At 42.5% G+C, this 22025-nt stretch overlaps 1 protein-coding gene across 1 annotated transcript; it reads right to left on the reverse strand.

Moving 5' to 3' along the window:
- Positions 1-3611: 3611 nt before the first annotated feature.
- Positions 3612-19597, reverse strand: PSMC6 (proteasome 26S subunit, ATPase 6). Its single transcript, XM_077819620.1, has 14 exons — positions 19445-19597; positions 18170-18249; positions 17613-17652; positions 17347-17399; positions 12832-12899; positions 12220-12334; positions 11186-11273; positions 10606-10667; positions 10392-10515; positions 9968-10029; positions 8710-8830; positions 8531-8611; positions 6567-6638; positions 3612-5505 (listed from the first exon to the last, which is right to left on the reverse strand). Exons 1-14 carry the CDS (start codon positions 19569-19571, stop codon positions 5387-5389), a joined length of 1212 nt encoding a protein of 403 aa, XP_077675746.1. The 5' UTR covers positions 19572-19597; the 3' UTR covers positions 3612-5386.
- Between the last annotated feature and the right edge of the window lie 2428 nt (positions 19598-22025).

Here is a 22025-nt window from a genome sequence, read left to right on the forward strand (position 1 = left end):
TGCTGCACCGGGACCGGGCTCTGTCCCTCCACCCTGCAGCCCCTGCGAGGACCCGCTCCGGTGCAGCCTTGCTTGCTGAGAGCTAGGGGTGCTGCACAGATGTCGCTGATCCTCCTTCCGCCCCGACACCCGGCCCCAGGTAACCTACACTCCCCTCTCGGGCTAGCTTTCACCTCCCCTCCTGTCCTGCTGCTCTAACCTGCCACTTGCTGCGGTGACTTTCTCTCTTGATCTCCCTCATCCCACGCTCTCCCAATACAAATGTGCGTTAGGTTCTCCCAGCTTAAAGAGCCCACTTGCCTCTCCAAGTCCTGTCCCTCCTGCCTTTCATCTCTAACCTCATTGATCAAACTGTCTAGATGGCTGGCTGGCTGGACTTTCTCCACTCCAAGCCGGCTTCCACCCCTGGCAGTCCATTGAAACTTTAATGACTTCTTTCCCCTGCTAAAGCTCAGAGCTGCCCTCTATCATTATTTAGGTTGCAGTAGCACCTAGGAGCCCTAGTCATGGGCCATAACACCATGGGGCCAGGCGCTGTAGAAGTGGAACAAAAAGTTAGATTGTAAACTTTTTGGAGCAGGGACTAAGTATAAGACAAAAGATGGATACAGGCAGGTGGGGGGGATTCAAGGCAGTATGTGCCACCATCCTTATCCTCCTTGACCTGCCAGCTGCCTTCAATGCTCTTGACCAGTGGTTCTCAACCTGTGCCACAGTGGGGGTCAGGATCCAGAGTCAGGGCTGCCACCTGGCCCCACACAGCAGGGTATGGGTCAGGGCTGTTGCACAGCTGGATGTAGGGTTAAGGCTGCCACACGTCAGGGTCTAGGCTGATGGCCAGCCCTGCACAACAGGATCTGGGGTCAGGGCTGCCCCATGCTGGGGTCTGGGCTGCCTCATGGTCCCACACAGCAGGGTCCAGGGTCAGGGCTGCCCTGGCACTTGGCCCCACTCTGTGGAGCTGTCTCTGGCCAGGGGGTGCTAGGCATAAGGGTCTGCAGGGGTTGGGCACTATGGTTCTCAACCTGCGGCCTAGGTAACACATTAAGGACTGGGTATGCCATCCACAATGATAAATAGGTTGAGAACTACTGCACTTGACTATGCTCTTCTAGATATCTCATCCTATCTTGGCTTCAGTGACTGCTCTCACGCTGATCACTCCTTCAACAGATCTTCCTCATCCCCCTCCAACTTTCTGATGGTTCCCCAGGATTCCTGTCTCTTCTTCCTCTACACCGTGTCTCTGGATAATCTCACTTCAACTATCATATCTGGGGAGACAACTCACAGATTATCCACACCTCTACTCCAACCTGTCTCCTTCTGCCCACACTAAAATCTGACCTCTCTGATCTCTAGCCATCATCTTCAACTCAACATGCCAAAAACAGAATTCCTAACATTCCACTGCCAGCCTACCTCAATCACCGTGGAGAATACTGACAGGTTTCAGAGTAACAGCCGTGTTAGTCTGTATTCGCAAAAAGAAAAGGAGTACTTGTGGCACCTTTTTTTGGAGGGGGGTGAGGGAGTGAGAGAACCTGGATTTGTGCAGGAAATGGCCTAACTTCATTATCATGCACATTGTGTAAAGAGTTGTCACTTTGGATGGGCTATCACCAGCAGGAGAGTGAATTTGTGTGGGGGGGTGGAGGGTGAGAAAACCTGGATTTGTGCTGGAAATGGCCTAACCTGATGATTACTTTAGATAAGCTATTACCAGCAGGACAGTGGGGTGGGAGGAGGTATTGTTTCATATTCTCTGTGTATATATAAAGTCTGCTGCAGTTTCCACGGTATGCATCTGATGAAGTGAGCTGTAGCTCACGAAAGCTCATGCTCAAATAAATTGGTTAGTCTCTAAGGTGCCACAAGTACTCCTTTTCTTCGTGGAGAATACCATCATCCTATCCTTCAGGCCTGTAAACTGGATGTCATCTTTGACTTGGTCCTCTCTCTAGGTCCTCACATCCAGGCTGTCTCTAAATCTCACCAATTCCTTCCGCATAGTGTGTCTAAGACACAGCCTTACCTATCCATCCACACAGCTAAAACTCACATCCAGGCTCCCAATATCTCACTGTCCTCTGACCTTGATAAATGCAATCTTGCCTCACAAATCTGTTCAAAATGTTGCTGAAAAGACCTAGCTGATTTCTTTTTACCATTACCCCTCTCTGGGTACTACCACTGGCTTTCCTTTCTCCAATGTATCATTCATACACCTACTTGTCTTCACTTTCACAGCCTATCGCTACCTACCTGTCATTTCATATGCTATAAAGATATCAACTCCTGCTCTGATCAGCCAATGATACCAGCCTGAATAACCCATTTGTTAAATTTTCCCCTTTGTACTTTCCCCAATGCTGCCTCATCTGAGAGAGGAGCTCCCTATAAATATCCACAAAGCTATCTCATTGTCCTCCTTCAAAGTTCTACTAATATGCCTACAAATAAATAAATAGGCAAATGGTGGGCTGTGATCCCTGCCTATCATACTGACCAACATGGGCTCATCCCAGCTGTCTGTGTCCACCTATTTTCTCATTTTTTACTTAGATTGCAAGCTCTTTGGGGCAGGAATTGTTTCTTTGTTCACTGCATGTATAGCACCTAGCCCAGAAGTGTCCTGGTCCAGGACTAGACTTCCTGGGGTATGTCTACATTGCAACTAACTTGACTCAGGCTGGTGGGGCTCAGACTGCAGCGCTGTAAAACTGCCATGTAGGCATTTGGGAATGAGTGGGGAGGGTCCCAGAGCCTGGGCTCCAGCCCCAGCTCGTTTGACAGCCCCGCAGTCTGACCCCACAAGCCAAAGTCAGCTGACACAGGCCAGCTGCGAGTGTTTAGTTGCAGCAAAGACATACCCTTTGGCACTACCCCTCAAAAGGAAATAACTACAGCAGAACCCATTTATCCAATCTAATTGGGACCAGGGCCAGATCAGAATCAAAAATCCAGATAAACTGGAGAATGGGAACGTGCGATGCTGCAGCGCCCTCTAGCAGCTACAGGAGAGATCACCCACTCTGGCTCTGGAGTCCTGGTTGTTTGGTTAGTGCAGAGAGCCAGAATATGGAGGGTCAGATAAATGGGGTTTTACTGTATTCTGCTCTTGCCACCTCATTTGAACAAATCTTGCCTATTTGCTTTCCTTCACAGCCAGGAACCAAATATGTCTACTGACCTCACTGCTGAAGAGCGGTTTGCTCTCAGTGAAGTGACCAAAACAACTTAGATATTAGCAAAACAGCAGTTAAACATTCAGTTGTATGCACCACAGATATATGAATCTTTGTAACATGCTATGTTTTAGCTTCAGCTTAATAAGATGGTTTTAGTTAGATTGTATGATATAGGAATCGGTTTCTCTACCTATTGCATTCATCCTTTCCAAACTCATTTATCAAATTTGTATATATTATAAGATGGCTGTAGAGCTATTCAATTTTTATTAAACTTTTGTCTAATTGGTTCTGAATACATTTAGACTTTCTGTAACAGCATCATTTAACCATGCATATGGACATCTGGCCCTATTTGGAGTGGTTTCATGATGGAAATAAACTGACACCGATTTTATACCACTGACACTATAGACAAGGTAACATTATACAAGCCTGTTTTACTATTACATTGAGATAAACATGCATGCTCTTTCATATGTAATGATCATCATTAGCTTGTTTTATCCACTTATCCAAATACTGTTGCCTGTGCATTGTAGTCGTTTCAGTTCTGTATTCTAAACTAGTTTATTAAAAGCTCTTTCGTGGTTTTAACAAGGATAGTACTACAGTTCATTCTGTACTCGCACATAAGGCAAACTGAAATGGCATGGCTTTAGAAAATTTGTAGAACTAATCTACCAGTTGTTTCTGAGTTGGGTAGGCACAGAATAATCCAGATGGGGTAGTCAGAAGTGGCCAAAAAATGGAGTCTTAATACATACAGAAGCATCACTCTTGGGATGTTTGTAAAATTTACCTAAAAGTTGAAGTAAAATACAAGCACTATGGAAAACATTTCCCTACACACATCAAAAGTGGAATGAAAAAATCCACACTGATGCAACGTGCTGGACTGCGTGAACAAAGCACTCCTTGGCTTCTGAGCTAAAGCCATTTTATCATGCTTGAATGATTACTCAAATTAGCAGCTGCAATAATCAGTTCCCAGTATATGTGGAGGTATTAGGCAGTAGGCCAAATTCTGGCCCATTACATCTGTACAATCCACAGCAGAACAATACTTAGCCCTCTGTGTATTCCATACATCTCCCTGCCCCTCCCAAAACAGTGTAGTTTAGATGCTACACTTTTACTAGTTTATGGAGGATAGTCTCAGTTGCTATATGACAGCTAGGAAGGTGGAGTGGGGAGTGAGATGTATTTAAAAGAGTGACTAAGATCACCTAGTGGGAGGAGAGCTGTTTTTACAAACCAAAATAAATTAAGCCTCACCTGCTTGACAGTTTGTCGTTCTAGAGTGAGGCCCTGATACAGTTACTCTTTAAACACTAAGTTAAGTGGTTTTTATAAAATCAAAATGCTATTTAGCTGTGTAGGTTACCTACAAACATTTAGGAGTGTGGCACTTTCAGAGAAGTATATATGACCCTTTTTGAAAAGAATTGTGCTAACCGAAATCAGGCTATAACAAATATTGGTTAATGCATTTTGAGCAATGGTCATTTAAATTGTAGTTCCAATTGAATCCCTTCCCCAGGTTTCAACAGTGGAATCTTGAAACAAAAATAGTACCTTATCCTCTTTCACATGGACAGGCAACATGAAATTGTTACACACTATTAAGAGCTCATTAGATTACATTTCCTAATGTGTGTTTTAGGTACATTGTATCCGACACCAGTTTTACCAATAGAGAATTTTGTATAGATTGTTTATCAAAATACATGCCTAAATCAAACATGATCATTAATATCAGAGATTAGTAGCACTTTAAGTACCTAAAGAACTATAATGAATGCTCTTATCTAAAGAGGTAGAGAGGAGGTACATACGAAAGACTTAAACAGGTTTTATTCAACTGTTTAAAGGAAAATGATATAAAATGCCAGGAAATGCACTGACTGTCTTAAAATTTGCTAAATTCAACCATTTGGGTATGTTTATAAATTCACACAGTAATTGTTATGAGAACACACCTCACTCCTTAACTTGGGCTGCAATGAATGCCACATTTTCAGAACTGTACAGAACACACTTCTGTAGCCGACTTGTAACTAGCATCAATTACTTGCTTATGGTGTTATACATACACTTGTAATAAGATCATAGCCAAGAGGTACATTATTTCTGTTCTTCTATACATTAATCCAATATCTCCTGTGCAGTCGATCATTAACTATGTGGTTAATTTAAACAGGTTTGTAGTCCAGCTTAGACTCCAGCTTCTTAGAATCAGCTACTTTTCTAACAGCTTTCATGAAGTCTTCCTGAACTACGAAGTCATGATCAGCACGAATTGCAAACATACCTGTGAAGAACAATTTGAGAAACTGCTAGATATTTACAGAATTAGTGATACTAGCAGCAATAATATAGATCTGAGACATTCCATTAAGTCTATCACTTTGTAATTAAAACATTGAAAGGATCAAAGTTAAAAGTTACATACTCCACACGGTGACAGCTTTTAGAGTGGTAGCGGTGTTAGTCTAGATCAGCAAAAACAACGAGGAGTCCTTGTGGCACCTTAGCCACAAGGGCATAAGCTTTCATGGGCTAAAACCCACTTCATTCAAATAAATAATAAAGTCTCTAAGGTGCCACAAGGACTCCTTGTTGTTTATACTCCATAGGGAGATTCAGTGAGTAACTTTAATCAGTTTTTTATTCTTTTCATGCACCACAGACCTGTTTGGAAGCAGAGTAATTATTCTGGAATAAAGTCACTTTTATTCAGGCAAGGAGCATCCACACAGGGCTGTTGTATCAGCTTAGCTATAGAGGTATAATTATTCCATTACAGCTATACCAGTTACCTTCCCAGTGTAGACAAGCCCTGACAATATTTTCTCAAGTAGAGTAAGGCAGGAATATATAAGACTCATTTTCTGTACTACTTAAATAATGGTATAAGCCATAAAGAAATATTTGTAAAAAGCAAATTTTTGTCCAAGTTGGGTAGACATGTTTCACCCAGTTTCAGGGAACTTCATTTTACTATTTCTCCCCACACTTACGGTGTACGGGCATATATATAGATCCTTTCCAGTGTGCATTTGACCACAATGCCAGTGTTTCAAGAGATTCATTTTTATAGCGCTTTGAAACTTACCAGTGAAACTCACTATTATGTTAACCTAAGTTTCCAGCCACTGATGTAAAAAACGTAAATGCTAGCTGATCCTCAAGAATAGGTACCTCATTCTAGGGTATTTAAAACAATGAAATGTTTATGAACCTCATGTTCATCTATCATACTAAGAACAGATCAGAGAAACCAGTAGTGAGTATTTAATGTTTATAGCAAAATTCAGCACATCAAAATTAAGAACTGAGCAAACGAATACAAGTGAGTGAGGAGCCTCTTACCGGCTTCAGTACAGACATTTCTCAGATCCGCTCCATTAAAGCCATCTGAAAGCTTCACAATTGCTTCATAATCTAGTAACAAAACAAGAATGCCAGTTAACTAGAAGTACAAAGTAGTTTGTACCATTGCAGTGCAGCATCAGCTATAAAAAGACCCCTGAATATTCTACTTTCATTCTCAGTGCAAGTGAAAACGTTAGCTACCTTGATAATTGTATTTACCAGCTGTTATTCCCCCATTAACATATAAATCTAGATAAAATAAACCCAGATTATATTTAAAAATTACTAATTTGAAAATACATACACCAGAATTAAATAAAAAAAGATGTTAAATCAATGTTATAGTTGAGATTTAGATGCATCTGAATAAAAACAATTTCAACATTTATTATTCCCACAATAACCATAACTTGGCCCCCTAGCACAATGGGCTTTAAAAAAAAAAGTGTTAAAAGCTCTATCATTACACATCCACAAAGTGTGTAGCTGGGTTACAGTTTCTAGGGTATAAGTTCACAAGTTCTGTGCATTTCAGATTTCCAGCAAATTTTTGACCGCATATTTAATTTTGAGTTGGGGGTACAAAATACTGTGTGTCTGAATTAGCAAATCCATTTTTTCCATAACTTTTAAATTCAAATATCTTAAACCACAAATCTGATTTTTACCAAAAACTTTTCAAAATAGTTTCCCTTTTCATTATGGCCACCACAAGACACACTAGCTGAAAGGTTATTTTTATTTTATGTTAAGAATCTGAAAACTTAGAACTAATATGGCCACCTGAGCCGTAGCTATCATTACTGTAATTAAGTGGCATTCTAGTGTAACAAATCTACAGACATTTGTAAGATCACAAAAATGGAAACAGTTTGCAGATTACTTATCTTCAAGCCAAGGCTTACTTACAGCCAAGGCTTGAGAAGTCTGACACCCACTGACCAGACACTGAAACAAAAAACAGGTGTCCCTCACAGTGGGTCCAAGAACTAGACAGAACTGCTAAAGAGCTTAGTACTGCTCAGGCTCCTATCTAGTTTCTTGAAAAGGGTATGCTGTGGTTCCTTTCAGGGTGCTATCTGGATTTAACTTCACAGTTCTCTTTTGTATCAGCTTTAGGTAGTAGGTGTCAAACTGAGCTCCTCTCTCTTCTTCCTGTGAGGGAGGAGACTCTTCTTCTTCCCATCTCACATCTCTTGGAAACAACAAGCAGGGAAAACGCCCTCCATCAGCAGTGAAGAGGTGTGCTATTCTCAGTCTCTCTTCTTTCCTGTTTTCATTTCCTCTTCTCTACCCCACCCCCAAGTTCCTGATAACTTCAGTGTCTCAGCTGCTTCTCACAGATTTCCTCAAGGCAATCTCAGGGAGAAGCCAACAAGATTCTGGTAGGCCTGCAGTCACCTAACTGACCAGAATCTTGTCAGTTTCAGTGTACAGCTGCCTCTCCCACCAATGTCCCAGATGAAATTTGCCCTACTCCTTAATGGCAAGTGCATTCTTTTCCAAACTACAGTTACAGCACAACCTAACAGCAATATTACTGCAATTAAAAAGATTTCCATGTAAAACCAACTTTTCAGTTGCTCATAACTTTCAAAGTTTTCCTTTTGGACAGAAGTACCCTTGTTTGTTCTCAGACCCATATATGGTTCTAAGATTTAATTTTTTTTGACAAATGGGAATGTTTGTTTACAGCAAGGTGTTCCATTATACAATGGAAAGAGTCCAACCTGATGTAAATCAGACAGTTTCTCTGATTTGTAGCCAAATTTAGGAGGGTTACTATATCCCTAACCCTCAGATTTTTACAAAGTGAGGTTCAGCAATGGTTCAATATGGATCTATTTAAAAAATACTGAGGAACATTTTTGGGAAGGTGGGTGTTACGGTAACCAGTAACCAATTCACCTTCCCCTCACTTTTACACTTGGGAGAAATATTTAAGCAGCTCACGTACTTACCTATTTCACCATGTTTAGTGATAGGACCTGCATGAATCTTCAATATATCTAATCTGGCTTGTTCATTTGGTAAATCAATATCTAAAAAGAGAAGGTTGTTGTTTTTTTTAATTAAAATGGGTGAACAAGGGTAATGTACAGAATTATACACACGCTTAAGAATAAAGATGTCAACTCACGGATTTTTCTATCCAGTCTTCCAGGACGCAGCAATGCAGGATCTAAAGTGTCTGGTCTATTTGTAGCCATGATCATTTTAACTCTGTGCAGAGTGTCAAATCCATCCATTTGATTCAATAACTAGAGGAAATGGATTTTTTTTTTAAAACAAGGAATTTTTTTTTAACTTAACTTGTTCATAAATCTAATAGCTCACACCATTTTCCACACACTTCATTTTCATTAGTGATCATTACAGAAAAAGGATTGGTGGAAACAATAGTCCTAAAGCAATGCTACCCGATTCTTAACTGTAATGATCCAAGAATACCACAGCTCCCCACATATTCCATAAAGGAAAGTTAAAAAAAAAAAAAAAAAAAAAAAGATAAAAAGTCAGAACAAAACAGCTCAAAGATGGAAGATTGCAACATTCTAGTCACCTTGCATTCTCTCTTTTTCCCTCCAAATACTAAAAGCCAGTGATTGGCAGTTATACTTTCAATATATTGCACTAAGGATGATTCACACAAATTGTGTTTGCAGAACAGCCCCTAGAACATTCAATCACCCCTGAAGACATTTCATTAGATATATCCAGTTCTGCTATGGAAAACTCAAACCTCTATCCTTTGTGATTATTTTATACTACAAGTGAGGTAGATATATTTGCTTAATATGCATTCCTTTTAGGCTGGGAAAACTGATAAACCAGACCAGTGGGATCACACACACCAATCAGACCTAGAATTCTTACAGAGAATTGTGTTGCTGATTGAGGGTTTTTTTAAAAAATTCTCTTTAACATGACTGATTGTTCCATTTCCAATTACCTTAGTTCACCATTGTAGTTAATATCCCAAATTGATGACAATGTGTTTTTAACTTTAGATGTTAGATATTTTTTGAACAGAAAGCCTCTATCCTGCAGAGAGGTTCTGCAGGGAGGTTTTTCCCTTGAAAGAGTTAATGCCCTCCAACATCTAAACAAGATGCGTTAAGTGTTGGTGTAATCAGTTCTTGTGGACGAAGCGCAGAAGCCTGAGCTCAAGTCTTTGCAGATAAAGGCTCTCAAATCACTTTTGAAATTAATTACATACAAATACGTGGCTTATGCATTTTGGATCTCAAACTGTTTTAACTGCTTTTTTTTAAGTGAAGTATCTCAGTTCACTTTTAACACAACACTAGTGCAGCAACAGTTCTAACAATCTGAATATATGGATTTGCACATCTATTTTTCGCTTTACTATAAAAGATTACGTATTAGCCATTTACCTCCATTAGGGTTCTCTGAATTTCTCTATCAGCTGAAGTTCCCTCAGAGAAACGACGGCCACCTATAATATATATTAAATCTGAAAGTTACCTGTACGTTTTTTTTTAAGGATCAAAATGGTTTCTGAGATAAATAAATGTTAAAGTACTAAAAATCATATTATGTATTAGGTAAAGTTAAATGCATGTTTAGGAGTGTATCTTGATCCAGGCCAAATGCAATATCTGATTTTAAGTTAGCTGTAATGGGCTCCAGAAGCAAGTTGAAAGGAGAGGTATCCTCTACCCTGTTCATTCCGCACAAAAAGGTTCCCTGACAATCAACTTTGTATTAATTCTTTTTAAGAAAAGAGAGACTATTACTTCAGAGCTGGCTTAAATAATCACAAGAGACTTTAGCCATCGTACAGTCCATTAGCCTTACCAATAGCATCTATTTCATCCATGAAAATGATACATGGCTGATGATCTCTGGCATAGTTGAACATTTCTCTGATCAACCGAGCGCTTTCACCAATGTACTTGTCTACAATAGAACTAGACACGACCTGTTGAAAATGAATGGGTAACATGAGCAAACAGACTGAAGTACAACCAGAAGGACTGTCACTATTTGAAAAGAATGCTGTTATTTTTACCTTTAAGAAATTGCAGTCCAGTTGGCTTGCAACAGCTCTGGCTAGTAGTGTTTTCCCAGTACCTGGACAGACAGAGACTGAAGTTGTTCAACTTGTAGACCAATCGGTAAAGTTACAGACTGAAATATATTTCAAGGGTACAGAAGTATAACAGAATACAGCAACAGGTTTCCAAGGGGGCAGCTCAGCACTAATTACATTGTAAGGCAGAGGCCCCCAAACTGTGGGACGGACGAATGTTTGGGGGTGCGCAGCTGGAGCCCAGGCCAGGCCCCCAGGGAGGGAGCGCCACCCAGCTCTGTCCCTGTTCCCCAGCTGCTGGCCCCACCCCCAGCTGTTGCTGCCTTGTCCCTGTCCGCACCCCCAACTCCCAGAGCTGCATCCCCGCTCCCGGCTCCAGGGGGGGCACGGATATGGTAAGGGGGGGATGCAAGGTAAAAAGTTTTGAGACCACTGTTGTAAGGAGAACTGAAATTCAGATGCCTAGATGATAGGTTTTTGGACACGAAGTCTCATTCTGCCTTAATTATGGACAGAACTCAAAACTGGAAATGAAAGGCATCTACAGACGTGTACTCACCTGGTGGGCCATACAGCAAGCAGCCTTTTGGAGGTATAATTCCCACACGCTGAAATAATTCTGGATTTGTAAGTGGTAACTCTATTACCTGAGAAAAGAGGCAGGTAAGTAGTGTTTTGTTTTAAAGAGATCCTTGACTATATTACTCTATGCTTAGATGCTATGGTATATACATTTATGGTACAATATATAGGTATGGATTTCCCCATAACTTCTTCATTCTTTTCACTACTAATCCCAGCAAGCACAATCTCTTTATACAGGATCAGAAAGAGTTAGCTATAGAAATGCTGTCAGGGAAATTTTCTTCACCTGTTTTATGGATTAAATCTGAGGATCTGCACAACTCTGCTCTTATTCCAATCTCTCCAACATCTTGTCTAAACCTTCTTGTAACTTGCTCCTTTGGACAAAGTTCCGCCCCCAGTCATACACATGAATATCCACAGTAACCCATTTCAATAGTTACTCCAGTCCAAAGACTAGAATTTGGCCCTTTGTCGTTCTCTTCCACTGTGCTTTGCACTTTTACTTTGACACCCCCTCAACTTGGAAGCATCCTTCAAACCCATCTATTTTAGTATAGCCTCCCAATGTTAATCTCATTTGCATCTCCACACCCTCTTGTACCCGAACTGTTGATGTGCACATTATATTCCTCTGAGCCAGATTACCTGCAATCTGGTATAGGCCCCTGTTCTTTCAGAGCCTATGTTACGCACTATGTACATTTATGGAGATCAAAAAGTATTTTTAAATAGTGCACCTAAAAGCTCTCCTTCCTACATGAAGTTAATAAGGTACAAATAATGCTATTCTTTAATACCCGGTCTCATGATTGTTTAAGATAAAAAAACATGATATAACATGTTTATCTACATGCTTATGACACAGAAAGGAAAACCCTCCCCTATCAGTATAAAACCCTTTCCTGAACATCTTTAAATAGCATGTGTTAGACTTTTTAGACCTTTCAATCCACCCGGCACAACACAGAAATACATACTGAATAGAGGTAATTAAACATTCAGTACCTCTCTTAGCTCCCTGATTTGTTCCGATAACCCTCCAATCTCAGAATAAGAAACATTCCCAGGATCTTCATGAGACATATTGTAAACTAATGGATCCACTTCCCTTGGCAAGTATCTGTAGCATTTGAGTATTAATAAAACAGATGTTATCTTTTCATTCTGCACACACTGTATACTCATCAGTCATATAATAAATCTTAGTGCTGGCTGGCAAACGCTTGTTTCCCCTGTGAAAAACTGACAAAAAAAATTTCCCTCAAAATTTTGTAATAAACATTTTTTCATCTTTGCAGTAAAACTTTTCAAAGATGAAACATTTTTTGGGGAGGGAGGGATTCACCAACATGCCCCCAACTGACAAAAAACAGACCTTTCCCACAGAAGTTTGTTTTGATTAAAAAGTAATTTCAAACAAAAAACATTTTGATCCACTCTAATAAAGCTGTAAGACCACCCTGAAAGTATTTGCCCATATAATGTATATATATGTATTTAGAAGAATTTGTAAAGCACTACAAGATTTATTATTCATACCTAATATCTGCAACATATTTAGACCAACTCTATCCTTCACATAAAGGGAAAAAAAAATTTTTGGTGGCAAAAGCTTACCTCATAATAGTTAGTGTGGTCATGTCCAGAGCAACTCTTGTCCCAGGCTTCAGCTTACTTTTGTCAAGCTAGTTTCACAAGAGATTTTTCTATTAGAAATTGACTCAAAACAGCAAAGTGATGGAATTCTATATTTCTACAGTAATTGTTCTTGTTTGATATGACAGAAAAAGCATTTAGTCTCAACAAGGATTCAGATGGTGACCTTCCCCTTCTTCTTCAGACACAAGCGAAGAGAGCTGATCAAGGGGAATCTAGTGGTTTCCACTACCCCTGCAATTCGGGCAGGCAGTTTTGCTGACCATGTCTTCCTACAACAGGGGTGGGCAAACTTTTTGGCCCAAGGGCCACATCAGGGAATATAAAATTGTATGGCGGGCCATGAATGCTCACAAAATTGGGGTTGGGGTGTGGGAGGGGGTGAGGGCTCTGGGGTGGGGCTGGGAATGAGGAGTTTGGGGTGTAGGAGGGTGCTCTGGGCTGGGACCGAGGGGTTTGGAGGGTGGGAGGGGGCTCATGGCTGGGGCAGGGGGAAGAGGCTCAGGGATGCAGGCTCTGAGCAGCGCTTACCTCAAGCAGCTCCCAGAAGCAGTGGGCATGTCCCTTCTCCGGCTCCTACACGGAGGCGCAGATAGGCAGTTCTGCATGCTGCCCCATCCACAGGCAACGCCTCTGCAGCTCCCATTAGAGTGCAGAGGAGCTGGAGCAGGGCCATGCCGCAGCTTCTGGGAGCTACGTGGTGCGGCCCCTGACCCAGTGCCCTGGCCAAAGCAGGACTGAGCCGTGTGGTGCGGCCTGCGACCATGCGGCCTGCGACTCAGCACCCTGGCTGGAGCGCCGAAGTGGCCCCCGAACCAGTGCCCCGGTCAGAGTGCCGGTGAGGGGCCGAGCCGTGTGGTGCAGCCCCAACCCCATGCTCCAGGGGGAGCTTGTGGGCCATAATTTGCCCACCCCGTCCTTCACTCTGCTTCCTGTTGCTAGACCATTCCTGACCTATGATGGTACTTTACCTCTCACACAAGATCAACTTGCAACGTAATTACAAATTTTACAAAAAAGGACAAATTAAAGCATTATATCCTGCCTTAATCAGAACCCTGCCACTCTCCATACCAGGCAGACCCACTTGCACCAAGTGAATTAGCACTCATCGGCACCTGTACCTTACACAAGGAAATTATTTCCCTTAATATTTCATCGTTTTGGGAACAGTGATTGGTAAATATATGTTGATTGTTTGGCATCATGCTTAGCCTCTGGGCATTTTACAAGAAGTTTTTTTATTCAAGAGTTACAACTTTTATTATCCAGACAATAGCTATCACATCAACCCCTCCATGCCCAAATAAGGTATATTTATTGTCATAGGCCCTTAGAAAATGAATTGTTCATCCTGCTGCACTATTTGCAAGAAGCGGGCCTGTGCTGTATAGAACTGTATAGGGAATGATAGTTAAAAACTATGCAGTTACTTTAGTGTTTTGATTTTTTTTTTTTTTTTAAATTGCAGTGATCCAAATAGGCCATTCCCAGATGTATTTTTGTACAAATCTAGCCGCAGTGTTTGTCAAGATATATGAAAAACAATCACGAACACTTGTGTCTACTACACAGATGATAATAAATGTAGGTGATTGTAGTTTTGAAGTTTTCCAGAACTGAGAAGCCAAAGCATATCTATGCAGCAAAATTTACAGAGTTATGGGACTATGTCTATTGCACTGTTAACACTCTTGTGACACTTATACCACAATCCTGAGTTTTGCCAAGTAGATGGGCACGTAGAGAAATTCCACAGGGATGATAGGCAGACTCTTTGATCTATTCTTTACTCTCTGTAATTAGGTGTTTTCCCAATAAGTGCTCCAATACCTCTTCATTCCCCCAAACACCATTAGAAGCCCAGCATTTATATGCACCACATGACAAACAGCATGAGCACGTAGCAGAGATTAAAAAAAATTGGTAAAGCAGCATTTGAATGTCAAGGTCTAGGCAGTCTTTTTAAACAAGTCTGTAAGTTGTAAATCTGTCTAGGTAAAAAGAATTTACATCATCCAAATGGATACTTCAATTTACTTTACCATTTATAGATTTGTTAATGTTTTTATTAAACCATAGTCTACAAGACTGTTCAGCTTAAACTTTGTACATGACAAGTTGAAGAACCCAGAGACTATATCGGTATTGTAGAACACTTGCAACTTTAATCAGTCTATCAAATAGTTTGTACTTAAAAAAAAAAAAGTTAATATCTATAATGAGGTTTGGTTTCTTTCCTTTCTAGTGGAGATCGACTCAGATACTAATATTAAGGTCACATTGTTTCCTTTACAGAAAAAGCGTCTTTCTTCTGGTTTAGATTTTTCTAAATATGGGAGAATATGTTCTGATGATATGTCAGAAGTCTCAATAATGGCTGCCTCCTTCCAAGAATATTAAAAACATTATATTAGACAGCATATTTTATATATTCAGAAGTTATTGGCAGACTTGATTAAAAAAGTCTAAAGTGTAATATTGTTTATACCTTCTTGAAAACCTGACTTTTCACCTCTACCAATTTTGTCATTCTCTATTTAGAAGATACAATTGAAACTAGAAATTTAAGGGTATTTCTCTTCACTTGCTGTTTTCTACATAAATAAAGTATGTACCAACATCACCAAGTAGGCAGGAGGAATAGCTCAGTGGTTTGAGCATTGGCCTGCTAAACCCAGGGTTGTGAGTTCAATCCTTGAGGGGGCCATTTAGGGATCTGGGGCAAAAATTGGGGATTGGCCCTGCTTTGAGCAGGGGGTTAGACTAGATGCCCTCCTGAGGTCCCTTCCAATCCTGATATTCTATGTACAGTTGTGCTAACTAGGGATTAATTTGTGCTCCTTCTGCTGATCCTACAATTGCAGAACATTTTCAGTGAACAGGCCCTACATAAAAAATGGCTTAAAAGACATCTTGGAAAGTAGATTTAAAACAAAAAATCCAACATTGGATGGCTATTCCCTGCTAAACATAAAAAATGGACTACATTTTCAGTCCATGAGGCTGGGTAGTCGCAGCAACAGCACTGCTGTAAAAAAAATCAACCCCCATGAGGGAAGTAGCTCCCAGCATTGGTACATTGGTACACTGTCTACACACTGCCACTTTACAGCGCTGAAACTTGTAAAGGGGGGGGGGGGGAGGTGTTTTCACACCCCTGAGCAAGAAAGTTGCAGAGCTGTAAAGTGTCAGTGTAAACAAGGCCTTACTGTTTTCTTTCCAATGCCAGCTGCCTAAAATGTCGTATCATTGGCTATGGCAATAGCACCATCCCTCATTCATTTTCATTTTGATAGAAGTAGATGAGGTAGCAGGAAAAAGGTGGAGAATGACACTAGAGAAAGACAACCATTTCCTGCAATAACCCTCTGAAATCAGCATCTCACACTTTTATACAAAAATCCCAAGAGTAACTTGAAGTTTATTCCTGCTGGCAAGGCTGGTAGAGGGATTATTTTGTGTGAAATATACTGAGATCTCATGAGCAATGAACCACCTTATAAAATCTAGGCAGACAGACACCAGACCTTGGACAGAAAGCACAAAGGTTCTGCAAGGTCATTTAGAGAGAAAGCTAGTCATGTCCTGTAGTAGAGTTGTAGCTGCTTTTTGATGGTCACAAAAAGTAGTCAGTGGGGTGGATTGTGAGGATACCAAGGGGAAAAAGAGTTTCATGAAGTTAGGCCTAATGCACCAGACTATGAATTCAGTTTTCAACTAGGATGGAGATGGGAAAGTCACAAAGGAAGCCAAAGGGAGGTTATGCAGACCCTGTGGTCAACAATGGAGGTGAAACCTTTCCAAACACTCCAAGCTTCTAAGACCTTATCTGGAATACTGTGGACAATTCTGCTCATCCACATTCAAGAAAGATGAATTCAAACTGGAACAAGTCCTACTAGGAGGATAAGGGGACTGGAGAGTCTGTCTTACGGGAGGAGACTAAAAGAGCTTGGCTAGTAGAGCTTGGCAAAACAAAGGCTGAGAGGAACAAGGATTGCTCTTTCTAAACACAGCAAATGGGTAAACACCAGGGAGGGAGAAGAGCTATTTAAGATAAAGGACAACTTTGGCAGAAAAACAAATGGGGATAAACTGGCCATGAGTAGATTTAATATAGAAATTAGAAGGTTTCTAAACATTTAAGGAATGAGGTTCTGGAATAGACTTAATAGCTTATACTTAACTTTATAAGAAGGATCAAGCTGAAAAACTAAAAAAACCCAAAAAACACGTAACATCTTGGACTGTGGGCGCTTCGCTTTATTATTCCCAAGAATCCATTCCAGCATTCCTCGCATATCACTACCTATCACCAGGGTGCAGAGAGCACCATATCTATATGTTGTTAGCCAAGCGCAGCTTAAAAAGTGAAGTACGAACTTGCTAACTTTAAAAGTGAAACAAGAAAAATGACTATAATACTTAATATTAGACAAGCTATTTAAAAATATCCAAGCAAAGCAGAGTTACCTGACGACGACAGCCAACCACATATCTTGGTCCATTTGTAGCTTTCACAATGACTAGAGAGAGAAAATGACAGAGAAAATAAGATCATACTCTTTTTAACCCCCCTAATTCCTAGTGCGAAATAAGTAGCAATTATACAGTATTTTCAGAGTGATGTCTACTTAGTAATGCTCTATTTCATTCTTTTAAGAAAATCATAATTTAATTGGCTTATTTTAAAAACCAGAGGTTTCAAAAAAATAAAAAAAATCACCTAGGGAACTTACATTTCTCTTCTGTTAACTGTTTAAGAACCTCACCAACAATCTATGAAAAAAATGGAAACAAGTATTAGCTACATCTATGCATAAAAGTGGCAATTTCCACTTTTATGCATCAGATGAAGTGAGCTGTAGCTCACGAAAGCTTATGCTCAAATAAATTGGTTAGTCTCCAAGGTGCCACAAGTACTCCTTTTCTTTTTGCCAATACAGACTAACACGGCTGCTACTCTGAAAGCTACATCTATGAAGTTGTATTAGTATATAGAATAGTTAACATAAATTCACAGCTCCATCCCTGCTCCTTTTCCTGCTCCATAGGAGAAGCTTACAATTCTATTTCTTTCTCATTGCCCCATACACCAGGAACTGTTAAAAATACACCTACTCTGTGTACTTACCACCTGTAAAGACCACCCCATGGCACACATTTGCTCTGATGGTATCATATCCCATTTTAATTTTAAATCAATTTTAAATCCATCTGTGGTAATAACTTGCTAAGCACAGCTCATCTACCCCACGGGGCCACACACAGCTGTGACGTTACGTATATTGCATACCTGTCCAACACTTTGCAAAGCCTTGAGGTCATTTTCAGATTTTTCATACTGCTTGGTAAGCTCTTTCAGTTGTTCCCTTACTAAAAAAGAAAAGAAAGGGATTTGCTACGCCTTTAATCCACTAGAAACCAAGTGCAAGGGCTGGCCACTTTGCAGAGCAGATATAACTGCATTTAACAGTTTCTGGGTAAAGTCAATACAGGAGAATCGGCAATTAGCTATCCTTGCTAGTAGCAGTAACTATCCCAGAACAAATAGAATCATAGAATATCAGGGTTGGAAGGGACCCCTGAAGGTCATCTAGTCCAACCCCCTGCTCGAAGCAGGACCAATTCCCAGTTAAATCATCCCAGCCAGGGCTTTGTCAAGCCTGACCTTAAAAACCTCTAAGGAAGGAGATTCCACCACCTCCCTAGGTAACCCATTCCAGTATTTCACCACCCTCTTAGTGAAAAAGTTTTTCCTAATATCCAATCTAAACCTCCCCCACTGCAACTTGAAACCATTACTCCTCGTTCTGTCATCTGCTACCATTGAGAACAGTCTAGAGCCATCCTCTTTGGAACCCCCTTTCAGGTAGTTGAAAGCAGCTATCAAATCCCCCCTCATTCTTCTCTTCTGCAGACTAAACAATCCCAGCTCCCTCAGCCTCTCCGCATAAGTCATGTGTTCTAGACCCCTAATCATTTTTGTTGCCCTTCGCTGGACTCTCTCCAATTTATCCACATCCTTCTTGTAGATACCCAGCTATTAACTCTGGCTTACAGACCAGGTATCCTGGGTTAAGCCCAGCACAAAATCTAGGAGAATGCTAATGGGAGAAGCAAGGGTCTTTAATCGCTTGTCAATAGGCATATATCCCTGCCCCTCGTTGAACAGTGTTAGCTCCGCTGGTCCTACCCACTCCCTGCCTAATAACCAGTGGGGGGGGGGCTGGAACACTTGGACCCGGACATGTCCCCCCAGGATGGGCGGGGATTAACCCTCCCCTGACTGGATCAGGGCCAGAGCCCCCAGCCCAGCCTCTGCGGACACCCAGGGGCAGCAACCCAGGAGCCCCCACACCGGGTAAAGAGCTTCCCCCTTGGGAACCGCTCCCCCCTCCAGAGGGCCCGGGCCGCTCCCCTCCCTTTCCCCTCGCCCGCTCCGCTTCCCTCCCACAGGGGGCCCGGGCCGCTGCCCGTCCCTGGCGGCCCCGGCCCCCGACCCAGCGCTGTGGCCGGGCGGCGGCTCCCGGCTCCGCCCTCCCCCGGCCCGGCGGCGCGCGGCGCTCACACTCCTTGAGGCGCCCGTCGATCTCCTTGTGCTCCAGCAGCTTCTTGCGGTAATCCTGCAGCGCCTTGTCTCTCGGGTCCGCCATGATGAGCAGGCGCCGCTCATAGGGAATGCCGGGAAGGGCCATGGCCGCCGGGGGCAGGGCCGCGCGCCGCCAGCTCCCCCCGCCCCGCGCCCGCCCGCCCACCCGGGCGGGCAGCGCCCCCTGCCGCCGCGGAGGGCAACGGCGCCTCCAGCGCTGCGCCTCGGGGCCCGCCGCCAGCCGCGCACACCCCCGCCCTCCCCCAGGGTCCTAGCGCCGTCCAAGCCAAGGGCAGGAAAGGGAGGCAAAGCGCAGGGCTTCTGCCGGGAAGAGTGCAGGGCATGGGGGCGGGTGTGGGGGGGTGTGACCAGATGTCCCGATTTTATAGGGACAGTCCCGATATTTGGGGCTTTTTCTTATATAGGCTCCTATTACCCCCCACCCTCTGCCCCGATTTTTCACACTTGGTATCTGGTTGTGTGTGTGTGTGTGTGTGCAAAAAAGCATTACCTTGCAACATTGTAAAAATGATTCAAAGTAAAAGTTGTACAAATATATCTATTTTTAAAAGAGCCACGCATCAGCAATACTCACCCCAGGAGCTCCGATCCCGCCACCATCTATGCAAACTGCTAAGCTTTATGCACATGAGATGCTCGCAAGCATAAAGTTAAGCCTCGATCCTGCAAAGGTTTACACATGTGCCTAATTGTAGGAGGAACACTCTGCAAAGATCCTTTCTCAGCGTTTATCCTTCCAGAGTTTCTATGGCAGGCTGGATCCTCCCTACTACCTGTGATGGACATAACAATATCCTGGACAAACCTTACTGAATTGAGTTTAATACCTTTGAGGTCCATTGTGTTAAAAATGCAATTGTTTATGTGTTATTGTGAGTTTGTATGTAGCTTCTCTAGGAGGAGTGGATACGCTGATGTAATTCCTCTGGTTCTCAGCCCTTTGAAGCCACCCCCCAGAGAGGATGGCAAATACTAGTTCAGACAGAATTCTCCCGGGACCAGAAACAGAAAGGAGCTTTGGAGAAATAGCCTGGTTTTAAACTGCCTCTGGGTTTTTTGTTCTGATCCAGCAAACGGACGGGACCTCTGTTCCACAGAGGGCCCCAAATCCTTACGGAAGGGTTGGAAGGACTAACACAGACGAGGAGGAGACAATCTCTCCTTAGATTGTGTGTAGGTTCTTGTATGTTTTTAATATGTTTTTTCTGTAGTGCTTTTACCGTAAGTATAAAATAGGCTTGCTTATATAACCCAAGCTGCAGCGTGTTTCAGCAGTAGTAGTGGGAACTACAAGTTGTGGACTACAAACTGTGGCATGCTGGGAGAATGTCCTGGTTCCTGCCAGGACGCATCCTCTGCCCTCCAGGTAGGAAGCTGACTGATGCTGGGAGCACCAGGCAAACAAGCAAAGAGGAGGCTGCTGGATTGTCATCCTGTTCTATGTTTCTTTAGAGACTAAAACCTTGTTCCTGGTGGTTTGTCTGAGTGGGTCGGGTCTGAGGTGAACTCACACTGACACACAACGCAGAGCACACAGAGGAGCCGCAGGGCCAGTTTCCCAAAGTGATGTAAAAAGCCCCAAAGCCAATTTACCCTAGCTTGGACAACCTCATACTGGGCCAGTGAACTGGGGCAGGGTTAGACTTAGAAAGAGTTGTGTGGTAACTTATAACTGTGGGCAGTTACGTTATTAGTCTCTGAAGAGCAAGCAAGTCAGCCTGCTTCTGCAGATTATCTTTTGCCAGGAATAACACAATGAAGGCAGGGAACTGTTCAGTCTGGAAATACCCCAGGCAGGAAGGAGAGAGACATAGTGTCCTTCCAAGAAAGGTGATGACTGAGGGCTGGAAGCCTGAGCGTGGGTGCCTTTGCCAGACCAGTAAGGGTTAAATATAGGTGCAGCTACCCTGAACTGTGACAACACCACCAAACCCTGTGGATCCCCTAGGATCTACAGACATGGGCCATCTGGTTGGAGGCTCCTCTCCTGGCCAGTGGCTACAACCCTTTCCCTGCTTCCTGGCACTGAAGGCCATGATTCCCACTGGCCACAGCTGCTTCAGAAGCCATTAAAATGGCAGATGGTGCGCTGTGGACATGGTCTTAAAGTCACAAGTAACTTCCACTGCATTTGGTGGTAGGGCCATCCAGTTGTCATGCCATCTCACTGTGTTGATGCCAACCTAACGGAGCACCTTCCCATTGGAGGTGGACTGGGAGGACAATGCAAAATAGGAGGCTGATTTCCACCCCTTTTCCTCGTGAGATGGTGAAATCCAAGCATGGAGGGTCTGATTTGTGCACTGATCTTGCAAGCACAGTCTGGACCACAGAAACCAATTTATGCAAATAATATAACTTTCCAGAGTAGGGCCTGGGATGCCAGGGTCAAACCTCCAGCTGGAATTCCCAGAGACACAGGAAGACAATGAGGAGACTTCAAATACAAGAAATGTGAGCAGCAAAATGGTGAGAAAATAGAGCTGTGGATCAAGCACAGGACTGTGAGTCAGAAGACCTGAGTTCTATGGCTACAGAT

Source organism: Eretmochelys imbricata, chromosome 6 (genome assembly GCF_965152235.1).
Source record: "Eretmochelys imbricata isolate rEreImb1 chromosome 6, rEreImb1.hap1, whole genome shotgun sequence".
In the NCBI taxonomy this organism is placed as follows: domain Eukaryota; kingdom Metazoa; phylum Chordata; order Testudines; family Cheloniidae; genus Eretmochelys; species Eretmochelys imbricata.